Source organism: Emys orbicularis, chromosome 20 (genome assembly GCF_028017835.1).
Source record: "Emys orbicularis isolate rEmyOrb1 chromosome 20, rEmyOrb1.hap1, whole genome shotgun sequence".
In the NCBI taxonomy this organism is placed as follows: Eukaryota; Metazoa; Chordata; order Testudines; family Emydidae; genus Emys; species Emys orbicularis.
Window position 1 is genome coordinate 6649597 of NC_088702.1, and position 24500 is coordinate 6674096.

The following is a 24500-nucleotide window of genomic DNA, read 5'->3' on the forward strand; positions in this document are numbered from 1 at the left end:
ACTTTTAAAGCAAGATTCCCATGATGGTTTCAGTGCTAATGACATGCACTGTTTGGACAGAGGAATTTTAAATACAATTTAACAATCCGTTTGTAAATGTAACTGACTGTTGTGTCCAAATCCATCGAAGTTTTACTAATTAACCTTGCAGGGAGGTGTCTAATGTTGCTAAATGTTGTCAAACAGGGTCAAACCGCTTATGCCCAACTGGAGGTTGATTCAAGGAATCCCAACCAGAGCAGGGAGCAGTGACCAGTGAAAGGGGAAAGGGGGAAATCGTAGCCCACACGGGGATCCAAGCCTGGACACTCACAGCTGTTTCACTGCCGAGCTCAATGACAGGACCATCCTGTAAGGTGTGGACTTTCTGTAATAGCTGTTGGTTGGTTTTACTGCTTCTTACTGCTGCTGCATGTGGCTCAGTTCCAAAATGTAACTGAAAATTAACCCCACTCGTCCATCCAGCCTATACAGAGCAGGAAGTCACAAAAAGAACCAGACTCTTGATGGTGAGAGAGATCTTGGGAAACTGTGTCTGGACGGAGCTGTGTGAGGTCAGGCTCTCTCCGCATCCCAGTCCTGGAGGGAGACTGCTACTTTTCCTGAAGGGCTCGATCCACAGGGCCTCGGGCCAACACCCGTCTACCTTCTCACAGTAACAATGCTTTATCAATGGGAGGGGCTCCCCCAGCCACAGAGCCTTCACATGCTGCCTGGTTTGATACTAACTCCTCGTTTTGAAGCTGTAATTCTAAATGTTGGTCATTAAAAAATACACCCCCTCCTCCCGCATGTTTCCGTTCCTTTCTCTAGCAGCTGAGATGCACAAAGCTCAGCATACTCTGCTCCAGTGGGTCTCAAACTTTTTTTTTTCGCGGACCACTTGAAAATTGCTGAGGGTCTCGGCGGACCACTTAATGATCTTTCCAAATGTTGTTTGTACTGTTAGCTAACTATTGTAAAGCGCTTTGGATAAAAGCGCTATATATATAAAAAAAACCTTAATAATAATTAACGTTTTTTGTTCTACAAATAAAAGTACACAACTCATATTTTAATATCAGTAGTCTTACCTTTCTAATGTGATGGATGTGCCCTCTCTCCCCCGCTGCAGCAGCCCCCGAGCTGGGGCTGGGAAGGAGTGGGGGGTCTCTCCCCCACCACAGCAGCCACAAAGCTGGGGCAGGGAAGGAGTGGGGGGTCTCTCCCCTGCCACAGCAGCCACAGAGCTGAGGCTGGGAAGCAGGGCCGTCTCTCCCTGGCAGCCGCAGCCCAGGAGCTGGGGAAAGTCGCCTCTTTCTCTGGCCGCCGCAGCCTTGCGTGTCCCAAATTCCCCCACCCCCTCTTCTCACCCCAGTGCCCACTGCCCCCTCCCACCTACCCCCTATTCCCCCCAAGGCCACCACCTCACCTTACATGTGCGTCTTCCCCAGGGTCCAGGCACCTAATTAGTAGCCTTTCATTCTTGTGTGCAGCCACCCAGGCGCGCACCTTAGAAAGACCTATCCGCGGACCACCTGAATGGAGCTCGCGGACCACTGATGGTCCACGAACCACAGTTTGAGAACCTCTGCTCTACTCCAGACTCATTCTTACAGTCTTTGGGCCAGATTCTGCTCTCCCTGACACTGGTGCACACCCAGAGGAACTCTGCTGATGGCAGTGGTGTTCCTCTGGTTTTACAGGGGTCACTGAGAGGAGTAGGGGGCACTTTGTATTTCATTTGGGGCCAGGCGATGAACCTCTCACTCCCATTGGGGAGACGTTAGTCACAGCAGGGGTCCCACTGAAGTTCTAGGGACTGCTCACATCCGTAACTTCTCACCCGTGTGGGTACAAGTGTTACAGTCTGACCTTTAACGTCCATGTTCTGTTACTGGCTGCTAGACCAGCCCTGTGGCTCACCACAAGTGAAAACACAGGCCTGATTCTGATCTAAGTACAGACCCCAAAGCCACAGCGCGACCGGCCTTGGGCTGGGCTCCCTCTGCAGAGGGTCAGTGCTTGGACGGGAAACCTCCTCCGGTGCAGGATATAGCTTAACAAACTGAGCAGGTGACTCCATCACCCTCAATCAGCAGCAAATGCCCGTCCTGGTGATAGGGGGTGTGATGGGGTGTTCACCCCCACTAGACTAGAAGGGGTTAATGAGGCTGAGAAGGGCCCAATTAAAGGGATAGACTCCAGCTGAGGGGAACTAGGTGGCCTAAGTAACCTCTGAACGATGATGGAGCCCAGCTGAGCAGGAGCAGGCGGGGCTGGTATAAAGCCAGGAACCCGGCAGCAGAGAAGGGCTGCAGCGAGGAAGCTCGGGGCAGAGGAGAAACCCTGAGGACCCAGGCCCAGGCCCTGAAGGAAGGATTTACCTAGGAGGGTGGTGGAGCGAAAGCCTGAGAGAGGTGGAGGAGGAAAAGACTCAGGGAAGCCCCAGCAAGGCAGGACATTGCAGACCTTAGCTGCTGACTCAAGGATCCCTGAGCTGGAACCAGGAGTCGAGGACAGGCCCAGGTTCCCCTACCAGCCACTGGGGAAGTGGCACAGTCAGGGCAGTGGGTTTGGTGATGACCTGGGACAGTTTGTTCTTTGGCACTTTGATAGCCTGGCAGGGGGAAAACACCCAGTGACCTGGCCAGAGGGCCAAGGACTGAAGAGGGAGCAGCCAAGCCAGGAAGAGGAAAGTGCAGAGTCCAGGAGAGCGAGTGGAGCTGCAGCAAGACCGAGATGACGGAAGGGGCTGTCGGAGCTGGAAGGGGCTAATCCCATGAGCAGCCAGAAGGAGGCGCCCTAGCGGTGAGTGAATTCTATGACAGGTGCCATGGTGCGGGCAGTGCCATGTTTGAGATGAGAGGTCTAGCCAATGCCTGACCAGCCTGCAGGCAATTCACAAATGACCCCACGTGGCTTTTTGCAAGAAGGGAGGTGTCAGCCCAGACTATGGATCAGAGAAATGACCATGGAAGTGGTTGTATTTCAAGCAAACTCACATCACATCATAGCACATTACAAACATGAGACTTTCCGTATTTCTCTCGCTTTCTCTTTCGTTCTTTCTTTTTGCATCTCTTGTTTTAATAAATATAAACCACTTTTGTGAGACTGCATCAGTCACAGAGGAGCATTTCTGTTCTTGTACGTCAGAGTCGCATATTCAGTCTGAAATATAAAAAGGAAAAATCTGGTGTTATAATTAATTATTTGTATTAGAGCAGCTTTTGCGTTATAAGAATTTGAAAACCCTATATCAATGGTGGAGATTTCTCTTTTGTCCTCGGCTGTTGTCTTTTGCCCTGGGTGCTGAGTTTAGTGTGAGCATTGCTGGATGGTGTTGGTGCTTTGTGATATGCATGAGGTCAGACTAGATCATCTGGTGGTCCTTTACAGAAATATACTGTGACGTTATCTCATTAAACTATGACCATGTTGATCATTGTTGCTACCACTGTTACATAATTGCAACAAAGCTTGTACAAAATGCTGCATGTAAGATGTCTATGGAAAGGTTATGGTTCGCTGAATATGATGATGCTATTTGCATACATGTATCATTTTTGTATCTGAAGTTATGAGTATTGGCTCTATGCCTGTATTTCTAATGTGTTTGCTTCTGGGAAACACCAACAAGATGTTTAGCCAGCACATTGTGAAGGAACTATTCAAGTTAAGTAGCTCATCAAAAGGACACTTAACTCACATGGACTGTCCTGTGAACGTTCTGTGGCTTCTTTTGTGACTAAGCGGAATCATGCAGGGACGTGTGACTTGCCCATGTGACTCCAAACTCCATCTTTTACCTGTAATTTTCCACTAGCTGTGCTGAGGGCTTTGTTTGAAACAATGGATTTCCCTCCACGTGGCAGAAGCTATAAAAGGCACTGCAAACACCTCCATTTTGCCTCTTTCCTGCTCAAGCCTCTGGACTATGGACTTATACTAATGGGAGCATTATTTCTAACCAAGAGACTGAGGACCATCCAATGATTTGGAAGCAACCAGAGACTTGACTTAAGCCAGTAGTTTATTTCATCACCGCTACAAGCCTGAACCAAGAACTTTGCAATTGTTGTATGTATTTGATTCCTTTAACCAATTTTAACTCTCTTTCTTTCTTTCTTATAAATAAACCTTTAGATTTTAGATACTAAATGATTGGCAACAGCGTGATTGTTGGGTAAGATCTGACTGATATATTGACCTGGGTGTGTGGCTGGTCCTTTGGGATCAGAAGAACCCTTTGTTTGATGAAACTGGTTTTAAGGAATTACTCATCTGTAAGTCTAGTGCTTTGGTGGTGATACAAGGACTGGAATACCTAAGGAAACTGCTTTTCTGACTTCTTGTTAGCCAGTGTGGTGAAACAGAAGTTTTGTTGCTTGTTTGGTATATCTTATGGGGGAATAACCTCCAGTTTTGGGGTGTCTCTGCCCTATTTCTCAGCCGTTTGTCCTGAATTTGGTATTCTCAGTTGTGCCCACTGAGGCACGGTGACATATACACTGTAGTATTTCACCATTCCTGACCTGCAGCCACCTCTGGGGTGGAACCCAGCAGTTCTTTTATACCAACAACCCTACACAACACTTCCGCTAGAAGAGCAGAGAAGAATAAATTCACATGAAACCTCAGAGAATTCAGGAGGCAATGTATAGACCCTAGGGTTGGACATTGGCCAGGACATTGGTTCTAGTCCCCTGTTATTAATACACTGTATCTTTCTGATGTGCCAAATGCTGAAAAACCAGTTTACCTGTGGGATCTGCCTGATAGGTATTGGATTCCCTCTTTGCACAGCTCTCCCTGGTGGATGAAACAGACAAAGGGACAGTTATAGGGATGTGTGATGAGTGGCTGCTTCATAGCAGTCAGAGTTATGACTGAGTTACCTCTGATGGGGCACTTTCTCCAGAGCAAGATCAACAGCTGGATGAGGAGAAGGATGAAAATACAGGGCAGCCCAGTGTAGAACACAATCCAACAGTCTCCTGCAGAGAGAAGAGATGCTGAGTATAGAAAACACCTATCAAACCATGGGCTGCCGATCTCTGCGTCCCATGCAACACCATGGGCAAAGGGAGGTGTTTTCCCCAAAGCTCTGCACCCGTTGTTCTGTGCTCTGTGCAGGTCATTCTCAACCAGGGGTACACATGTCCCCAGGGGCAAGCAGAGGTCTTCCGGGGGGTACATCAACTCATCTAGATATTTGCCTAGTTTTCCAACAGGCTACATAAAAAACACCAGCAAAGTCAGTACAAACTAAAATTTCATACAGAAAATAACTTGTTCATACTGCTCTCTATACCATACACTGAAATGTAAGTACAATATTTATATTCTGATTGATTTATTTTATCATTATATGATAAAAGTGAGCAAGTCAGCAATTGTTCAGTAACAGTGAGTTGTGACACTTTTGTATATTTATGTCAGATTGTGTAAGCAAGTAGCTTTTAAGTGAGGTGTAGCTTGGGGGTACACAAGACAAATCAGGCTCCTGAGAGGGGTACAGTGGTCTGAAAAGGTTAAGAGCTGCTGCTCTGTGGTCCGCTGCCCTGTTGAATATGGAGGGAGAGGGACCTTGCAAAATGATCTGTCGTGGGTATTCTGTCTCTCTTCTCTCTCCCTCTCACCCCCCATAACTCCTCTAATGTGTGGATCATTGAGTTTTGCAGTCAGATTTTAGGTGGTTCCTTTTTTCCCAGCACAATGCTGCAAATGCCGAGGTGATTAGGAAATTAAAAGGCCTTTGGGAAGGCTGGACATGCCCATCTGTGCCACCTGGAATTTGCTTTGTTTTTCAAGGGTTTGTCTACACACAATTTTGCCACTGACCACGGTGAGGGATGTAGCATAAATACCCAGGAAGGCAGGTTAGATTGGATGATACAATACTGGATCTGTTTCCTTGGAAACTGTAGCACTGATGCTTCTCCCCGTGCTGTTCTCCTTGGCTGTACAAGTGCAGATCGTCTCCTGGTTCCATGTCTCAGAGGGATTGTCATTAGGCTCCAAACACTAAAGACCCCGTTCCCGTCTATGGCTCCAGCATCCATCTGACCCTCAGACATCTCCTCACCCATGCCCCAGAGAACTGCACTCCAGGGAGGAGTGAAATCCGAGAGCAGGCAGAGCAGAGGAATGATGGGGGGAATCTCAGCATCCTCTGGGGCGGAGGGCACCAGGATGGACAGTCTCGGCTTGGAGGCATCTAAAAGAGAGTTGAGTCACAGGAGAGATCGGAAAGAGAGTTTACCGGTAGCTGAGCTAGTCCATACCCAGCTCCTACCCCTACCCCAGCCAGTGCAGAATGTTTTAAATGTCTAATGCGTTGTCTGTTCCAGTTGTCAGTGTTTTACACGCTGGGGTATCCACTTTTGGGGACTCCCCTGATCTGTCACTGCTCGGACGTTTGTCCTGATATGACCATCCTGGATTATTTGCTGAGTGCCAACAGCACGTTTGGTTCAGTACAAAATGCAACAGAAGAGCTGGTCAGTCTGGTGGGGAGGACACCAGACTGGGAGTCAGGAGGCCTGAGATCTATGCCCAGCCCTGCCTTGCTATGTGACCTTGGAGACAAGTTCACTTCCCCCTGGCTGTGCCTCAGTTTCTCCAACTGTAAAATTAGGGAAATGATACTTACTTACATATGATATTTAGTCACCTTTGCAAGGCGCTTTGAGATCTACCTATAAAAAGCCTGATAGAGGAACCATTCTTACTTAGACATAACAGTCGGGCTAAATTTTCCTATTACGTTCATCTCATTAGTCTGAGTTACAACTGCTAGTAGTGCCTGAAATAATTCCTTGCCTTCCTTTTTATGTGCACTCTTTGGAATAATTGCAACCAGTGTGGATCAAAAATATATAGATATCACTAGTCGTACATTGAATTATTATGTGCAATTCATACTGTGCTGCTTGAGACGATGAATAGTCCCCTGTATGAACACGTGGGTGGAATCATTTCATGAAGCTTGGTGAATGCCTGGAAAAGAACCTGATTAATATTAAAGTCTTAATCGGATAGCAGGGCAGGTGGAACATACCCCAAGTCCTAGGCTCAGGCAGTTTCAGACTATCAAATCTGATTTCTAATGTAACATACCAACTAGAAGGCAGGGAAATAACACCTAGCACTGACACGGGGCTTTTCATCCATAGATCTCAAAGTGCTTTCACGCAGGAGAGTCATTATCCCCGCTATAGAGATGAGGAATTGGAGAGGCAGAGAAATAAAAGGTTCGATTTTCCAAATATTCCAGATGTTCAAAAGCTGGTTTTTGGTTGGAGCATTTTTAAAATCTGCCATTTCTGTAAACATCTAAATGGGAGCTGTTGGGTCCGGGTGTTTTGCAAATCTCACCCTAAGGGCCCAGTGATTCAGGGACAAAACCCAGGTCTCCTAATTCCCCACCCCATGTCCTGGGTCACTGCCTGGAACATGGTGCCTTTTCCCACAAATACCTAAGGCTTAACGCTGAAATGGCAATCACTCACGACCTAGCATTGCGATGTCATTATTTTGGCCCATTGGAAACTCACCTGTGACAATCAGCCTGGTCCCATTCCCGAAGTTGGGATGTAGATATACAGCAAGGCCACAGTAATACACTCCAGAGTCATTTCTTTGTACGTTACTTATAGTCAGAGAAAACGTGTTTGCCGGAATGTTCACTTTACTCAAGTATTTTCCATTTGAAGGTTGACGCGGAGAACTCTCATAAATCCATTGTAAACTCGGATGTTCCTTGTACCACAGAACTCTCCGTACTTTTAGTGAATGGCTACAGTCCAGCTGTGCGGTCTGTCCAGATGTCAGCCACACCTGGGCTGGGCTTTGCAGGATTTGTATCGCTTCCTCCGAGGCAGCCACTATACAAGGGAAGAAAGGAGTGTGTTAATACAGTGAGCACTGGACAAGCCTGGGCTTTTGCAATACACTACACAGAGCAGGTGATCAAAGAATAACAAAAAGGTATTTCTCCCTTAAAGTTTCATTTTAACTTTTCTCCATTGCTAGCCAATATTTTTGTTAGGTTTCATGTAGCCTGTGCTGGAATTAATGTAAAGTAACAACAAAAACAAACCTAGGCGTTTAGAACCGAGGGGTACAGACTTCCAGCTCCCTGCCCTATTCACCAGGCTGCGCATTCCCACTCAAGCTTAACCAAATCAGTGGTAACAAACTTTTTACTAAATTGTACATGGGAGAGTCTTTTAGCAACTTGTATTTCAAATTCTCCTTTTGATCATTCTGCAGAAATGTAGAATGTAATGCATCAGCATGAAGGAAAAGTAGATTTTTCACCCCAATCCAGAATATTAACCAGAAACTATTGTCAAGGTGTTAGTATCTGGCATTCAGGTTGTTTTAATGTAAAATATTTCATCACCTCTCTTCAGATTTCAACTGATGAACTAAAAGATGTGAATTCCTCTCTCAGCAGGTAGATATTAGCACTTTTTTGAATTGCAAAAGGTCCTTGTGCAGAAAGTTAATAGTTTTTAGTATGGTGGAAAATAAGCATGAAATAAATCAGGCTAAAATACTCACTGTGCAGACAGACTAGCATCATCCCAACTATTTGGTGGGACATCTTGTGCCTTTCTACAGAAATGAATAGGTGATGTCTGTCTGTCTCACAGCGCCTGCTAGCGAATGGATCTCTTGATGAAAGACTTTGTCACGTGGAGAGGAAAATGTTCTGTTTCCTCTTAAAGATCTGTGGGGCAACATGCATGACAAAGGAAGAGGGCCAAGATATATTGATATCCCCTTTGAAAATCTTGAGCAAAACGGGAGGGGGGGGGAATATTCCTTTGCCTCTAAAATCTTTTAGAGAAGAAATTCAAGCTTAGATTGGATAACAGCATGGTGTGTGTCTCAGGTGGAATATTTATGTTAGTCTTCTTATAGGCATCCAATTATTTTTACTGCAATTCAGGTGGAATGTTTTCTGTGCTTCAGGGATTTATAAGGTCAGATGGTATTAGCATCAATAAAATGGCAATAAGCTCTCTCATTGTGGTGTATGAAAACTGTTAAAATTGTGATTTATAACTTTAAATTTCAGGGTGGTTTCCTGGTCCTGCTTGCTGTCTGTGGGGAAGTGTGCAATCTGGGTCTAGCAGCAGTCAGTCTGGAAAAAGCCAGTCTAGAACAAGCTGTGGTGAGTTGTGCAACTCTCTTTTAAGGAGCAGCCTGCTTTGTCTCTCTCTGGTTTTGGTTACTTTTTCTTATCATTCTGGATTTGAAGAATAAAAGTCGTGTTAGGTTGCAACCTTCCAGCATGAGTATTTGGTGTTTCTATTTGTGTGCTGTGAACATAAGTCACCAAGAGGTATATTACATGATTTAAGCAAAGGATGGCGTAAACCAACAAACAGGTTCATTGGGCACCCTGGAAGTGGGAAAATTAGCAAACATAAAACTTGGCTTTTGTGTTTAGTTATTACTGTAGATTAAGGAAAGGACTGGAGGTGGGGGCCCACTGACGAAGGAATTGATGGGGTTAAAATATGAAAGTATGATGGAGTCACCCCACTTGGGAAAATTTGGAGCAAAATCTACTTTTAGGACACTTATTTCAGATATGTGCATAATGCATGTTCCATAGTGTAATGTGCAAAATTGCTTAGAGAGAGAACAAAGTGAAATGCCCCCTAAGAGATTCTAAATCCATCCCTTCTAAACAGTTTTCACCCACGTAATCTGGAATACGGTTCTCTCTGCAGCTTGTCTTTACCTGGAAATTAAGGCTGAGAGTTGCAAACCTCCATCAGGAATTTGGTTCCTCGGGTACATTGAGCATCCAAATTGCCCTTTTAAACCTCATCCCCGATAAAATCCTACTGCAAATCAGGGCCAGATCCTCTGCTGAACCCACTCTCCTGTTATCTCAAGCTGATCTTCAGGCCATACATGCGGTTGTCAAGGTGCTAGCTAGGCACTCGGGGTCAAATCCCTGCTCTGCCACAGGCTCCGTGTGTGACCGAGGGCCGGTCACTTACATCCCGGTGACTTTCAAGCCTTAGTCCCTGTTGAAAGTGGGACTTTGCCTCCCAATCACTTAGGGGCTTTTGAACATGTTACCCCAAGTCTCTCTGGGCCTTCATTCCCCAGCTGTAAAATGGGGACAATTCCTCCCTACTCTGCTGCAGGGCGGTGAGGATAAAAAAGTACACAGCGAGATTAACAGAGCTTTGCTGAACTGGGGGCCTAGTGCCATAGATGTGCTTTGTACAAGTGCATTGGCATCATCCCATGCAAAGGTCCCGTGGGCCAGGCAAATCAGCTTAGCTAGAATGCAGGCTATCATTTTGGCATGGTGTTCACGGTGACCATGAATCTGAGGAAAGTCCATGACCGCTGCAGTGGCTGCTCCTGGTAGGTGAGGCTGGGCCTGGCTCCTAGCCACGGGTCTTGCAAATTGACCTATGTGATCAGAGCCCTACTCTGGTTTGGCACATCTGTCCCTCCGTTTCCATCTATAGAGCAGCAGAGGAACCAAACCTGAGTAGCACTGTGATCCTGTGGGCTAGATGCCAATGCCGGGAGCCAGACCCAGCCCAACGGGGCAGGAGGTACCACTGCAGTGTGAGTGCAGGGTGGTCTTTGCTGTCCAACCCTCCACGTGCTCCCTGCTCCCTCCTTTTCCTGTGGTTGTTTTCCTGTACCTCTGCCTGAAATTTATTGTCAATTGCCATGATAAAATTGTAGGCCTGGCTATAGCAGAAATCCTGAATAACTATGGAGCCAGGTGATTTTTCAAAACTGATTTAGGTTACCAAGTGGTAATCTAAGTCCTGCTGACTTTCAATGGTATCTAAGACCTTGACAACCAGATTTCGAGATATTTAGGTGCTTGAAGCTCCAGCTAGGTGCCTAGGGAGGTTTGCAAAATCAGTGGGAGTTAGACATCAAAGTCGCTGGACAAATTTTCAAACATGCCCTAAGATTATTGCCCCCAGTCACACTTAACTGATACAAATTCCTTTTATACTTGATCTTCTTCTGTACAAGTCTATTAAGAGCCAAGACAAAGTGACTGTCATAGTTTTGATTTTATTTCTACATTATGTTTTATAAAAACAAATTAAAACCGATGTCAGAAAACCACAGACGATAGGACAAACAGCCGTGTTTGCTGCAAAGGGCCAATCGTTTAAAAATAGATCAGAACTGACTACTCGGAAAGCTGCTCTTGCTGCTGTGGTCAGTTTCAGCCCACGTCTTTTGCCACTTGTCTTTTGTTTGTTCCGCTACCAAAGTGCTTGGGCTGTTTGCTTTTTCAGGTCTCACTCTCTGTGTTTGGTTACCAAGAAAGTGTAAACTGCTCCCCTCAATTCATCTGCAGCCAGGGGACGGTTAGAGCAAAGGTGAAGCAGAACAATCCATGAAATAACTGCAAAAACTGGGATTTACCGTTCAGCAGTGAAAGAAAGTAAATGTTACAGCACAAACCAGAGACACTGAAAAAAATAGATCAGTCACTAATTATCCACTGTGCAGTGTTGCCTAGTGGATAGAGCACTGGACAGAGACATGGGTTCTATTCACAGCTCTTAGGTAAGTCACTTCCCTGCTCTGTGCCTCAGTTTCCCCATCTGTAAAATGGGGATGGGGTTACTGACCTCCTTTGTAAAGCACTTTGGGATCTACTCATGATGTGCCTGGAATTATTATCATAAAGAGGAGCCAAAGAATATGCACAATTATCAAAGCCACCCACTCCTGGGATTAATCATGGTGTATTGTGCTGCATGAAGTGTTTGCAGGGCACCCACGAAGCACCTTACAGCCCCACAAACTCTGGGCTAACAAGGCCAGACCCTGTGTTCCTGGTGCACCCAGCACTATGCCACTCAAATCAATGGGAGTTTGGAGTGTGCAAAATGCAGGATCAGAAACTGCACAGTTTGGAGGCAGGTGACAAAGCTTGAGCTGGTCTGGGGTCTGGAAATCCAGCCACAGGGATTTCTTGGTCTCATTTCTCAAGCGAGCCACACTGTGAGCGTTCAGGATTCATTTGAAGACCTTCGGTGGAGCGATGCTGATTTACACCAGCTGAGAATCTGGTCCCAAAGTACCGTTCAGTATCATGTTCTCAAGCAATAAGGCGCAGCCGTGGATAAAATACTGAGGCCGCAGGGAGAAGCCCGTTTCTCAGCTGTTCATCACCCACAGCAGGGGCCACACTTCCAGAAGAGCCCAGCTCCCATTCAGGATACGTCTACACTGCAGCTGGGAGGGTCACTGCTCAATGTAGTGCCCTGAACAATAGCAGTGTGGCCACGGCGACACAGGTGGCAGCTTGGGCTGACGTCCCAAGTACAATTCTGCCCGAAATCCTGGACATGTACTTGCATAGCTGGCCCGAGCTACCGCCCATGTCTCTGTGGCCACACTGCTATTTTTAGCACGTTAGCTTAAGCAGAGCTGGCGCATGTCTGTCTACCCGGGCTGGGAACTACCCCGCCAGCTGCAGCATAGACGTACCCTTAGGCACCTCAATAAGGGCCAGATTTTTACAAGTGCTCGGCTCATTAGACGCCCATTGGATCCTGATCTCTTGGGAATCCAGCCGTAAGTGTGCCAGTGGGGGCTGCTGGCGGCTGAGCACAGTTGAAAATCGTGCCATTCGTTAAGTGCCTTAATGGGAGCTGGGCTCTTTAAAAATCTGGCCCCAATGGTGGGTGCTGATCCCTTGGGAAAATCATTTGCAATAGGCAGCAGGGTACAATGCTGTCTACAGAATCGCACCTTTAGCCAGTGTCATCTGCAGGTTTCTGACCCGTCAGAAAGCCCTAGTACCTGCTGTCTCTGCAGTAGACATTTTTCTGTGTTGAACTATCTCAGGCATATTCTACATTGTGCCGCATCCTAATGGTTATTTTGTTGTTCTGAATTGTTCTAATACATCCATATTAGATTCAAATGCAGCAACAGCCGACAAGAAATAGATTGTCCCCAAAGGGTTCTTTAAGAAACCTCGGTGAAAAGCATCTATCACCACAGCACAACCCCCTCAGCAGTTCCGATCAGGAGGTTGAACCCTTTGCACTTGAGCCGCTTGCCAGACAGATGCTTTTAGATTTCATCTTTCAGGATCTTGTTTGTAACGATCATGCTGTTCACCAAATATCTGCTTTGGTCTTTCATGGGTAAAGCTTTTGCTGTAGTCGTATCATTAAGCTTTAGAATTGAAAAAGGAGCCTTTTCAATAAGACATTCATGGTGTCTGGTAGCTTAGGACAGTTCTGCTACAGTTTAGATGCTCTTCCATTTACTTTTGCACAATGTAATCTGATTGCATTTGGTTTAATTCTGAACAATCCAGTTTATTTAGGGCAGATTGTGACCTGCTGAAAAATGACTCTAATAACGCAACCTCTTTTCTTCCTGCAGTGGTACGAGTGCAGTTATTTTTGCATCGACTTCAGCCATTCCTGTTTGTGAACATTAATGATACAGCAAAGATCCAGTGCTCTTCCAAAGAACAATTTTTAGCAGGAGGTGTGATAGCTCAGTGGTACAGGAGACGAGAAGGCAAGGCCCCCATGTTAATTAAGAGATGCTCAGATAATCAAAAAGTAAATAAAGTTGCTTGCATATCGGAAGGACACAACTTGACACTGGCAATCTACAATGCCCAACGGAATGACTCGGGGGTTTATTACTGTATCAATTCGCGCATCATCTTGACTTTTGGCAATGGATTCACCCTGATTGTTGGAGGTAAGGAAACAGAACTGGATGGTTAGAAATGAAATGGAATGACAATGCAGACATAGTTCATGTGCACGTTAAAATGTAAAAAGCTGCTGTGATTGTTTATCAAAGATTGAATTGTTAGAAGACAGACTGTCTGAATCCAAAAAAAGCAAGTAAACTTTGGTTGCTGAAAGAACAGAAAAATATATTTTGCACAAATAAAATATGAAATTAGTGAAAATGAACTCTTGAAGATTTTCTGTCATATTCCTGTTCAGGGCACATGCTGGGAATATTTTTAATCTAAGAGGCATGTTCAAATGACACGAAATTGGGAAATGTTCCTAGGACTGCATCAGTTTCTAAGATAGCACAGTTTCCCTTCTGCTAAGTGCAAATATGTGTTTAGTTTGGGCTGGATTTAATTTCATTTGTCAGTTTCTTCATATTTTCCTATTGCACAACACATTTATCCTTTGAGCTACTTTCATCTTGTACGAGTAATCCCCTGAATCAAACTGCAGCTCAGTTGAGCATCACACTGAACTCTCTGCTTTATTCTGCAGACAGTTACACCACCAGCAGTTGGGTGCTGCCTCTGGCTCCATCTCCCCACAGCCTCCTCTCCCCCGGGACGGCTGATCTGGCTTGCGTGGTCCATGGAGTTTCCAACCCAGTCCAAATTTCCTGGAGTATTTCTGGGGATCTGCAGGAACAGGGGCTGACGCGTTCGCTGAAAGCAAAGGATGGCTCCTTGGTGTTCATAAATCGCATCAGTGTCCCCGTGGCCACCTGGACCAGTGGGAAGAATTTCACCTGTGATGTTAAATTCAACTCATCTGGCAAGAGTGTTAAGAAAATTGCCAGGTATATTGAAGGTGAGTGATTTTATATTAGCTTCTGGGAGTAGAGGGGAGTGAGATCGATAGCCCAGTGAGGGCCTGGCCCAAGACTGGGACTCTGAGGCGCTATGATAATTATGACGGTAATTAGACAGGTAAAGTGTCCATGGTCAGAGCGACTTTAATGCAATTTGCAATTAGAGAAAGTTGTGAAATGTCGGGTAATATGTAGGAGCAGGCAGAGCTGGAGAGAATTTTGGGGAAGGAGGAAAGGGGACTTGCAGGCTCACAGACAGTGATTTCCTGTGGAAACTTTCACACCAACCGTAGCTGTAAAGCACCCTACAGAGTTAAATGACAGCCAGTGTCAGAGGGAGAAGGGAACAGAGGCACTTGAGGGTGCAGAGAGCTGTTTCCTGATGAGATGTGGAGAGGCGATGAGGTGAGGAGAGACATACAGGGAGGATTTTGTAAGTGGCAGAAGGTGCAGAGAAGATTCTGATTACAGGAGAAATCATCGGCCTAATGCCAAGGGCACAGCAGAGAGACTGAAAGGTGCTGAAGTCTCCTGTATCCTCGCTCCTCAGGGGTTAAGGTCCGTGGTGAAATGGGGTCAGGAGAGAAGAGCTGGATGTGGTGGCATCACGACCCTCTTGGCTCGAGTCAGCCACTACTTGTGTCTGTTTTTTTGCTTCCTCCACAGCCCCTGCCAGCGAGTGCTCACATTACATTGTGCCCCTTGCGGCTGGTGCTGGTCTGCTGCTGCTGTTGGTGTCTCTGAGCCTCGTCTGGACCCTCTGCCCTTCCACGCTAGGTAAGAAACACAGCCCAGCCCAGCCCCTCTCCCGCAGAGAGAAATCCTACTCCCCTGCTTGCTACTGGGGACTGCAACTGTCCCGTCCAACACATGAACATGCAGCAACTGTCACAACTACCAGCACTGATCTCAGAATGTTTGTTTTCTGAAACTTGAATTTCCTGTGTCGGGAGAACGGCTTTGTTCTCCGTGACAAAGGGAGCGATGTAGAAAGGCTTCTACTGCCCATGGCCAAGGCACCTTGTCTATAGTTCACAAAGAGCACTAGCCTTTCTGATGAGCCTCTCTCCATGTGCCATGCATGGTGGTGCCCTGCGCACCCACAGCTCGGATGCACCATTAGTCAATGAACTACAGCTGGGGGAGTGACCGTGGAAGAGGAACTTTTACTGTTGTCTTTGTTTGTTCCAGGATTCAAGCCCAGGATCTCAGCACCTCCAGCTTCAGAGGAGCACCAGGTACGTTCTGTTACAAACGATCTGGGTCTAAATCAATGTTTGCAGTGTTTGTTGTAGCTGTGTTGGTCCCATTCTAGAGAGACAAGGTGGGTGAGGTAATATCTTTTATTGGACCGCCTACTCTTGGTGAGGAAGACACACTTTCGAGCTTACACAGAGCTCCTCTTCAGGTCTGGAACACGTACTCAGAGTGTCAGTCAATGTGTCTCTCAGCCATTTCTAGTCCCTCAGTCCAACTTCATACATTTCACACTTAAACTGATTGATCTTGAAGGAAAGGTTTAAGTCGGGGCTAACTGTTGGAATAGCAGAAGGGGAAGAAGGAGCCTTAGTGCTACCTCTGGTACCAATTTACTGTGGGATAGTGGGTAAGTCACTTACTGCTCTGTGACTCAGTTTCCCCCTGTGTAAAAAGTGGTTAACTAGACTTACTGTGCAAGAATGAGGAGAACTTTAATGTTCTATTGTTACTGACCGTACCCTTTACAAATAAAGAGCTATAAGAAATTATATTTATAAGGCACATGAAGATTTTCCTGTGATAGGTGTTATGGACCTGATCCAAAGCTCAGTGAACTCAGTAGGAGACTGTCCATTTATATGGGGTTTGGACCTGGCAAAGTCAGAATCCAGCGGTGGTTTCCATTCTGATAACATGCACAATTTATAGGACAAGTAGGAGAATCAGAGATGAGGGAATTTTTCATCAGGCTAAACTCACTTGGATGTTTGGTTCTGTCTCACCCTGTATCCCTTCATTTTACAAGAAGGGGCTAATTTTTCTAACTGTCACCAAACAGGGTGGGATCTTATACGCTCATCTGGATTTTGATTCGCGGAATCGCAACGGGCGCACGATGCAGCGATCGGCCAGAGGGAAACGTGTAAAGCCCTGAACTGTCTAGTGCAGGGGAATCCACACGTGGGAACTGATGGCTGGTTCTCTGCTGATTGGATGTAGCAGCTGGAAGAAGGCTCTGTCCATCTCCGTCTCCTTTCTTTTTTTATTTTCTCCAAAATGCAGCACAATACACCATGATTAATCCCCTGATTGGGGTAGCTTTGATACTTGTGCATTTTCTGTTTAGAATATAAAGGTCAGAAGATCCCCACAGGGTCCAGCCTCAGCAGGTTGGAAATCTCCTTTTGGGATATAAAGGCATCACAGTGCAGCTGACTTTACACGTCACTTGTGTATTCGATTGGAAGCTCTTTGGGGCAGGGACTGTCTCTTTGTTCTGTGTTTGTGCAGCGCCTAGCACAACGAGGCCCTGGTCCATAACTGGGGCTCCTGGGTGCTATAGTAACACAATCATCATCCTCCCTGCATCTGTATAGGGACCCGGACACAGCTGAACGGCTGCGGCTTCCCTGCACAGAGTGAGGCCGGATGGCAGGAGCCTGCAGAGGGGACGTGCAGCCCCTGTATACGTCACAGCTCCCAGCTTCCCTAATCTCTTTCCCCAGCAGGCGCCTGCTCCCTTTGCAGTAACGTAACATGGACGTGCAATGGGATTGTGAAGGGGAAGGATGGATGCAGGAGGAGCTGGGAGGGATGAGAATCTCTCCCCAGGCCAGGGCTGGAGCTGCTATTCCAGTGCTTCCTCTGCAGGCTGCTGCTTCCCCCTCATGGGCAAGATTCACAGCGCCCATGTGCCAGCCCCTCTGCACCATCTAACAATAACAACATGTTATCAATGACAGGAGCTCTCCTGGTGCGTGATCCTGCCTGTTTGCATCACAACTTGTTGTTCAAGCTGTCATTCGAGCTGTCACTCATTAAAAAGGGACGGCAATCCTATTAGTGATGTTTGTGTTGTCTTTATTACCTGTTCAATGCATCAAGCTCAGCTTATTGTGTAATAAGAAAGGTGCCCTCTTCAATCCTTTGGGCCAGATTCTGCTCTGTTTTCCAGTAGTGTAAACCTCTAGGAGCTCTGTTGCAGTCAGTGGAGTTACTCCAGATTTACACCGGTGTCTCTGAGAGCAGAATCCGGTCCTTTCTATCCCACTTTGCGTCTGTGTTTCTTTTGATGGATGATGCAATGAATGTGTTAACACATGACTTGTTACACACACACCTTCAAACATGGCGGATGGTGATCAATTGTTCTTCATTTCCACTAAAGGCAGGGCAAGTTATGGGCTTAGTCTGCAGCAAGGGAGATTTAGGTTACATGTTAGGAAAAACTTTCTAACTCCAAGGTTAGTTCAGCTCTGGAATAGGTTGTGGAATCCCCGTCACTGGCAGGTTGGACAAACACGTCTGAAGCATGGTCTAGCTTTACTCATCCAGACCCCTGTGCTGAGGCAGGACCTTGATGACTTGTCAACTTCCCCTACAGTCTGACATGTCTATGATTCTCTGAGCGTCAATAAAAAATGAATGACTAAGGGCCTGAATCTGATCTCATGTTACCCTGAGTACTGAACCCAACGGGGCTGCAGGAGGGGCCTGATTTCCATTGTGACTTCAAACTGAGGGCTGGAATGAATGGTGACTTGCAGTCACTGAGGAAGCTTTCAGCAAGACGAGAGCAGCTGGCTCTGGTTCCTTGGCCAACATCCCATTTGGGTTATTACTAGAGCTGGTCAGGTCTTTAGAAGGAACATTTGTTTGTCAGAAAATGCCCATTTGTTGAAATGGAGATTTTTTTTTTTCCCCATGGGAAAAGGGTGAGCTTTGATGAATTTTTTGACTTTCCAAAAAGTTTCAGAATTGAAAAATGAACCAATCCGGTTCTCCAGTTCAAAATGACGCCTTGCTTAGACGTTTAAGCTAGTTATTGCTGAAAGAAAATTTAACATCGTCCAAATTTTATATGGTCCAAATTGAAAGGAAACATTTGAAAATTATTAAAACAAAACGCTTCCTTTCACCCAAACCCAGAATGATTTTTGGTTCCAGAAAAATTTTTGAGACTTTGATTATTTCATCCTAGTTCATGACAGGAAAAGTTTTCGATATCTTCAAAATTTGTGTGGGGTGGGAAATCCATTTTCTGCCCCAGCCCTGGTAATTACATGAGTGTAAAATTGCTCCTGTAGCTGCAGTTGGCTACTTTGCTCCTTTTCACTTCCTGCCCTAAGCCACTGCGCAGTGCTGCTGTGGGGCTGTCAGACAGCTGCCCCGCTCCACCCCCACAGTGCATGAAGATATTTCTGTATACAGTGTCAGGGCCCAATCCTGCACGGTGCTGATGCACCGACTGTGACACACGGGACACTCACCACACTCAGCAAAGTCAAGGGGAGTGGTGGGTCCTCAGCTGCTTTTAGGATCAGTGCCTACATTCAGTTCCTTTAAGCAATTTACATAGTAAAGCAGTGTGTTGGGATCCCTGGAGCAGTAAATAAAGCATTGTGCCACTGTCAATCAGTATTACTGGGTGGTTTGTAACAGGCACTTTCTTTTATAAGGGACTTTGCTGTGGAGACACTGTTCTCGAATAGTGTTATGATTTCTGTGGTCTTATCTGTACAACCACTGACAACATTCAGCCCCTTAACAGCAAGCCTGGAGACCTGATTCTCATCTGCATTAAGCCCTTTTCCTCCATGATAACGCCCAGGGGCCTGGAAGTGGGTGTGAGTGTAATTTCTGCTCCTCTAAACTCCTCTTTACATTGGTGCAAAGGGGAAGCTGTGTCATTGTGAGTTATGCCCTTCGGCTAGAAATCAGGCAGAATCTTGGCCAGTCCAGTCATCCTTCATCAGCCAAATTCTTGCTTCCACTTAACATTGCCTCAGTCAAGGACTGCAGGATTTAGCCCAGGTTGCTCCCCAACAATGGGAAGGAGGGACTGAAAGGGAAGGAAGGAAGAAGGAAGATGGTCCCCAGCATTAGAGAACTGCCTGGAAGGGGTTTGTGACAGATCGATCCCCACGTTGCCAGGGGAGCTGCAGCCAGTCAGTGCAGTCACAGAAAATGGGGTGCGGTCTAAGGAGACATGGAGAAGTAACCTGGGGAATCTGGTCTTTTTTGAGCCAATTGCTCTATTCGCTAGCCCATGTTGCCCTCTATTGTCAATTGTTTCAGAAGGGTCACTGATAGATGCACTTTACTTCTCTCTCCCTACTTTGTGCAGCGAGACGCAGATTGCTAACGAGCCCCTTTCAGTTTGTTTTTAGCCAGTTTATTGATAGATCCAGGAGGAGGCACTTAACTTCCATTGACTTCAGTAGGAATGAGGCCCCTAACCCACTTAGCCATGTTTGACAATCCCGCTAGGCACCTCTCTGTATTTATAGGCACCAAAATACTTTTAACAATCTGGCCCTAAGTAACTTTTGAGAATGGGACTTGTACTCTTGAAGATTGCATCCCACAGTGTCTTATTTCTGAAACGTCAGAGCTTTCAGTGTGAGGATTTAAGGTACAATTAAAGTCCTCCAAGACACGATGCCAAATGATCATTACATGTCTGTGTTGTACCAACACGAAATATGATCCATTAAACCAAACATGAAGGCTGGGGAGAGATTTACGTTGCGATTCTCAGAAGACCTTAGTGATTTAGGAGCATTCTCCTTTGAAAGTCAAAGGGACTTATGCTCTGAAGTCATATCGATTTGTTTATATAGATCATCCATATTCTGGATGTTTAAATTTATTCTCAATCATTATACACACCCCTGGGCCGTTGGACTGCAGAGAAATTCTATAAGAAATGCTGCACCCCCTGTAGATTCTTTACCCCACCCATCTAGTGTCTATCACCACAGCACATCCTCCTCGGAGGCGTTCCTCACTGGACATGACCGAGACACTGAACCCAGTCACTGCAGCAGTACACTGGGCATCAGCCTTTGGGCCAGTGTGTCAGGATTTTGTTCTACTTTTTTTATCAAAATGATCTTTGCCGAGTATCTGGTTTTATCTTCCTTAGGTAAAACTTCTGCATTAAGCTTTGGAATTGAGAAATCAGCCCCTTCAGTGTTGAATATCTATGATATGTTTGGAAACTTTTGCTGGATTTTAATTGCATTTCCGTTCACTGGTACAAAGTTAGAGCAGCTTTTTTTAGCATTTAGGCTGCAGAGCGTAGATGTTATCAGAGTAACTAATTTCTATTGCTGAGCTATCCAGTCCATCTGTGGCAGTTGGAGACCTGATGGAAACCGACTCTAACAATATTTTATTTCTCCAGTGCTAGGAGTGCAGTTATTTCTGTACCAGACTCAGCGGATCCAGTTTGTTGAAGTTAATGACACCGCCAAGATGCACTGTTCTTCCACGGAAAACTTGGAAGGAGGAGGATTGAAAGTGTTTTGGTATTTGAGAAGAGAAGGTGAGACTCTAACATGCATTAAGCGCTGTTCGGATGATCTAAATGTAAGTAAATTTGCTTGCAAACACGAGACACACAGCTCGACCCTGGAAATCAGCAATGTCCAAAAGACTGAGTCTGGCATTTACTACTGTGCCTATAAATACAGCAGCTACCTGATCTTCGGGAATGGAACCACACTGATTGTTGGAGGTAAGGAATCATAGATTGTTTAAGGAGATTAATGACTGACTGACAAAGCATATTTCATGTTCCCATTCAAATGTAACAAGATACCATATCTATTGATGAATGGTTCAAAGGAAAGCATACTTTAAGCCAAACAGATCAGCTAAACAATAAATACTATGGGTACAGAAGGGATATAATGCACATACATTTTATAAGTAAAAATGTTAAAACTTGAAAGTGCCGAAAATAAACTATTGAAGTTTCTCAGTGACTGTTCAGGGCACCCAGGAGGGGAATATTTTTAACCTAAGAGCCATGACTGCATGAAACTATATGTTGAGTTAATGAAATGTTTATAAAAAATTTAAAATTGCACACACTTTTCCTCCTGGCTAGTGCAGATATGTATTGTGCTACATCCTAGTTAGTGGTGGTGTGATGATTTACTATCTCCTTCTTCAATAGATGTTTGTTTGAATTAATGTCTTAGTGACAGTAAAAAGCAACAGAGGGTCCTGTGGCACCTTTGAGACTAAAGGTTAGTCTCAAAGGTGCCACAGGACCCTCTGTTGCTTTTTACAGATTCAGACTAACACGGCTACCCCTCTGATACTTAGTGACAGTGTTGTTGTAGCCGTGTTGGTCTCAGGATATTAGAGAGACAAGGGGGGTGAGGTAATATATTTTATGGGACCAACTTCTGTTGGTGAGAGAGACAAGCTTTCGAGCTCACACAGAACTCTGAGTAAATTCCCAGACCTGAAGAAGAGCTCTGTGGGAGCTCAAAAGCTTCTCTCTCTCACCAACAGAAGTTGGTCCCATAAAAGATATTACCTCACCCACCTTCGCTTAGTGAAAGATTAACATCTTTAATCAGACTGCAGCTCATCTGATCATCACACTAAATTCTCCACCTCCTTCTGCTCAGACAGTTATACCAACAGCAGCTGGGTGATGCTTCTGGTCCCATTTCCACATGGCAGTCAAGTCAACGAGACAGCGAATCTGGCCTGTGTGATCCATGGAGTGTCCAGACCAGTTCATGTTTCCTGGAGTGTTTCTGGGGAGCTGCAGGAACAGGGGCTGACGCGCTCATTGAAAGCAAAGGATGGATCTTTAACGCTCATAAATCACATCAGCGTCCCCATAGACACCTGGACCAGTGGGAAGAATTTCACCTGTGAAGTCAAATTCAACTCTTCTGGCACCAGTGTAAAGAAAAGTACCAGGTATCCTGCAGGTGAGTGATATTATATTTGAGGTTAAGGGAGACTCAGATGTGAAATAGGGGTAAAGTAGCCACAGTCAGAGCTGCTTCTACGTAACTTTCCATCACAGAAAGTGGAATTACTCTAGTTAGAATTTCTCTAGAGAATTTGGAGAAAGGTGAATTGAGACATTACAGGGACCACAAGACAATGTAGTTCTGATCTCTAAGGCAGCTTTCACCCAGATTGTATGTATGAATCCCTGTAAAGAGCTAAATAATAATAAATACCAGGAGTAAAGGGGAATTGAGAGGCATTTGAGATAAGAGATGTTTTCCAATGAGATATGCAAAGTGATGGAGAGGCAATGAGGTGAGGAGAGACCTACAGGGAGGATTTTGTAGATGGCAGAAGGTCCAGAGAAGATTCTGATTACAGGGGAAGGCATTGCCCTAATGCCACGGACACAACAGAGGGAGAAAAGTGCTGAAGGCTCATGTAGCCTCACTCCTCGGGGGTTAACACCTGGGGTGAAATGGGGATCAGGAGAGACGAGCTGGATGTGGTGGCATCACGACCCTCTTTACTGGAGTCAGCCACTTACTTGTGTCTTTTTTTTTTTTCTTGCTTCCTCCACAGCCCCTGCCAGCGAGTGCTCACATTACATTGTGCCCATTGCGGCTGGTGCTGGTCTGCTGCTGCTGGTGGTGTCTCTGAGCCTCGTCTGGACCCTCTGCCCTTCCACGCTAGGTAAGAAACACAGCCCAGCCCAGACACTCTCCCGCAGAGAGAAATCCTACTCCCCTGCTTGCTACTGTCCCGTCCAACACATGAACATGCTGCAAATGTCACAACTGCCAGCACTGATCTCAGAATGTTTGTTTTCTGAATCTTGAATTTCCTGTGTCGGGAGAACGGCTTTGTTCTCCGTGACAAAGGGAGCGATGTAGAAAGGCTTCTACTGCCCATGGCCAAGGTACCTTGTCTGTAGTTCACAAAGAGCACTAGCCTTTCTGATGAGCCTCTCTCCATGTGCCATGCCTGGTGGTGCCCTGCGCACCCACAGCTCGGATGCACCATTAGTCAATGAACTGAAGCTGAAGGAGTGACCGTGGAAGAGGAACTTTTACTGTTGTCTTTGTTCATTCCAGGATTCCAGCCCAGGATCTCAGCACCCCCAGCTTCACAGGAGGACCAGGTACGGCTCTTTGCAAACTGACTCTGTCTAAATCACTGTGCCTGTCTCAGGCATTTCTAATCCATCCATCAACTTCATATATTTGGCACTTAAACTGATTGTTTTGAAAGGAGAAGGTGAAAGTGAGATCTAGCTGTTGGAGTAGCTGAAAGGGAGCAAAGAGCCTTACTACTAACTCTGGTACCAATTTAGTGTAGGATAGCAGGCAAGCCACATAGTGCTCCGTGACTCAGTTTCCCCATGTGTAAAAAGTGGATAACTAGACTTACTGCTCAAGGATGATGGGAAGTTTGATGTTTTATTAGTTCTGACTGTGCCCTTTACAGGGGTTTTGTGCAGCTGGGAACATTTTTTGGCACTTACAAGATAAAGAGCTATAAGAAATTATATTTGTAAAGCACGTGAAGATTTTCCAGTGACAGGTTCTGTGGGCCTGAGCCAAAGCTCACTGACCTCAATAGGAGACTGTCCATTTATACCGGGTTTGGATCTAGCAAAATATAATGAGCAGGTGAGCTCTTCAAATCAGAATCCAGCGCTGGTTTCCATTCTGATAACACGCACCATTTACAGGACAAGCAGGAGAATCAGAGATGAGAGGGAATTTTTCATCAGTCTAAACTCACTTGGAGGTTCAGTTCTGTCTCAGCTTGTAGCCCTTCATTTTACAAGGAGGTGGCTAATTTTACTAACTGTCGCCAAACAGGGTGGGATCTTATATGCTCATCTGGATTTTGATTCGCGGAATCGCAACGGGCGCACGATGCAGCGACCGGCCAGAGGGAAAAGCACAAAACCCTGA

The 24500-nt window shown here is 45.8% G+C and overlaps 2 protein-coding genes across 2 annotated transcripts; both read left to right on the plus strand.

Annotated features, from left to right (window-relative positions):
* The first annotated feature begins 13126 nt into the window (after window positions 1–13126).
* Window positions 13127–16726, plus strand: LOC135892332 (immunoglobulin kappa light chain-like). The gene is made up of 6 exons (XM_065420054.1): window positions 13127–13163; window positions 13408–13737; window positions 14280–14591; window positions 15223–15369; window positions 15784–15830; window positions 16631–16726. Exons 1-6 carry the CDS (start codon window positions 13127–13129, stop codon window positions 16724–16726), a joined length of 969 nt encoding a protein of 322 aa, XP_065276126.1.
* A 3956-nt stretch (window positions 16727–20682) lies between these two features.
* LOC135892286 (immunoglobulin kappa light chain-like) lies at window positions 20683–24500 on the plus strand. The gene is made up of 6 exons (XM_065419994.1): window positions 20683–20719; window positions 20981–21313; window positions 22221–22526; window positions 23122–23250; window positions 23652–23698; window positions 24405–24500. The coding sequence occupies exons 1-6, from the start codon at window positions 20683–20685 to the stop codon at window positions 24498–24500; spliced, it is 948 nt and encodes a 315-aa protein (XP_065276066.1).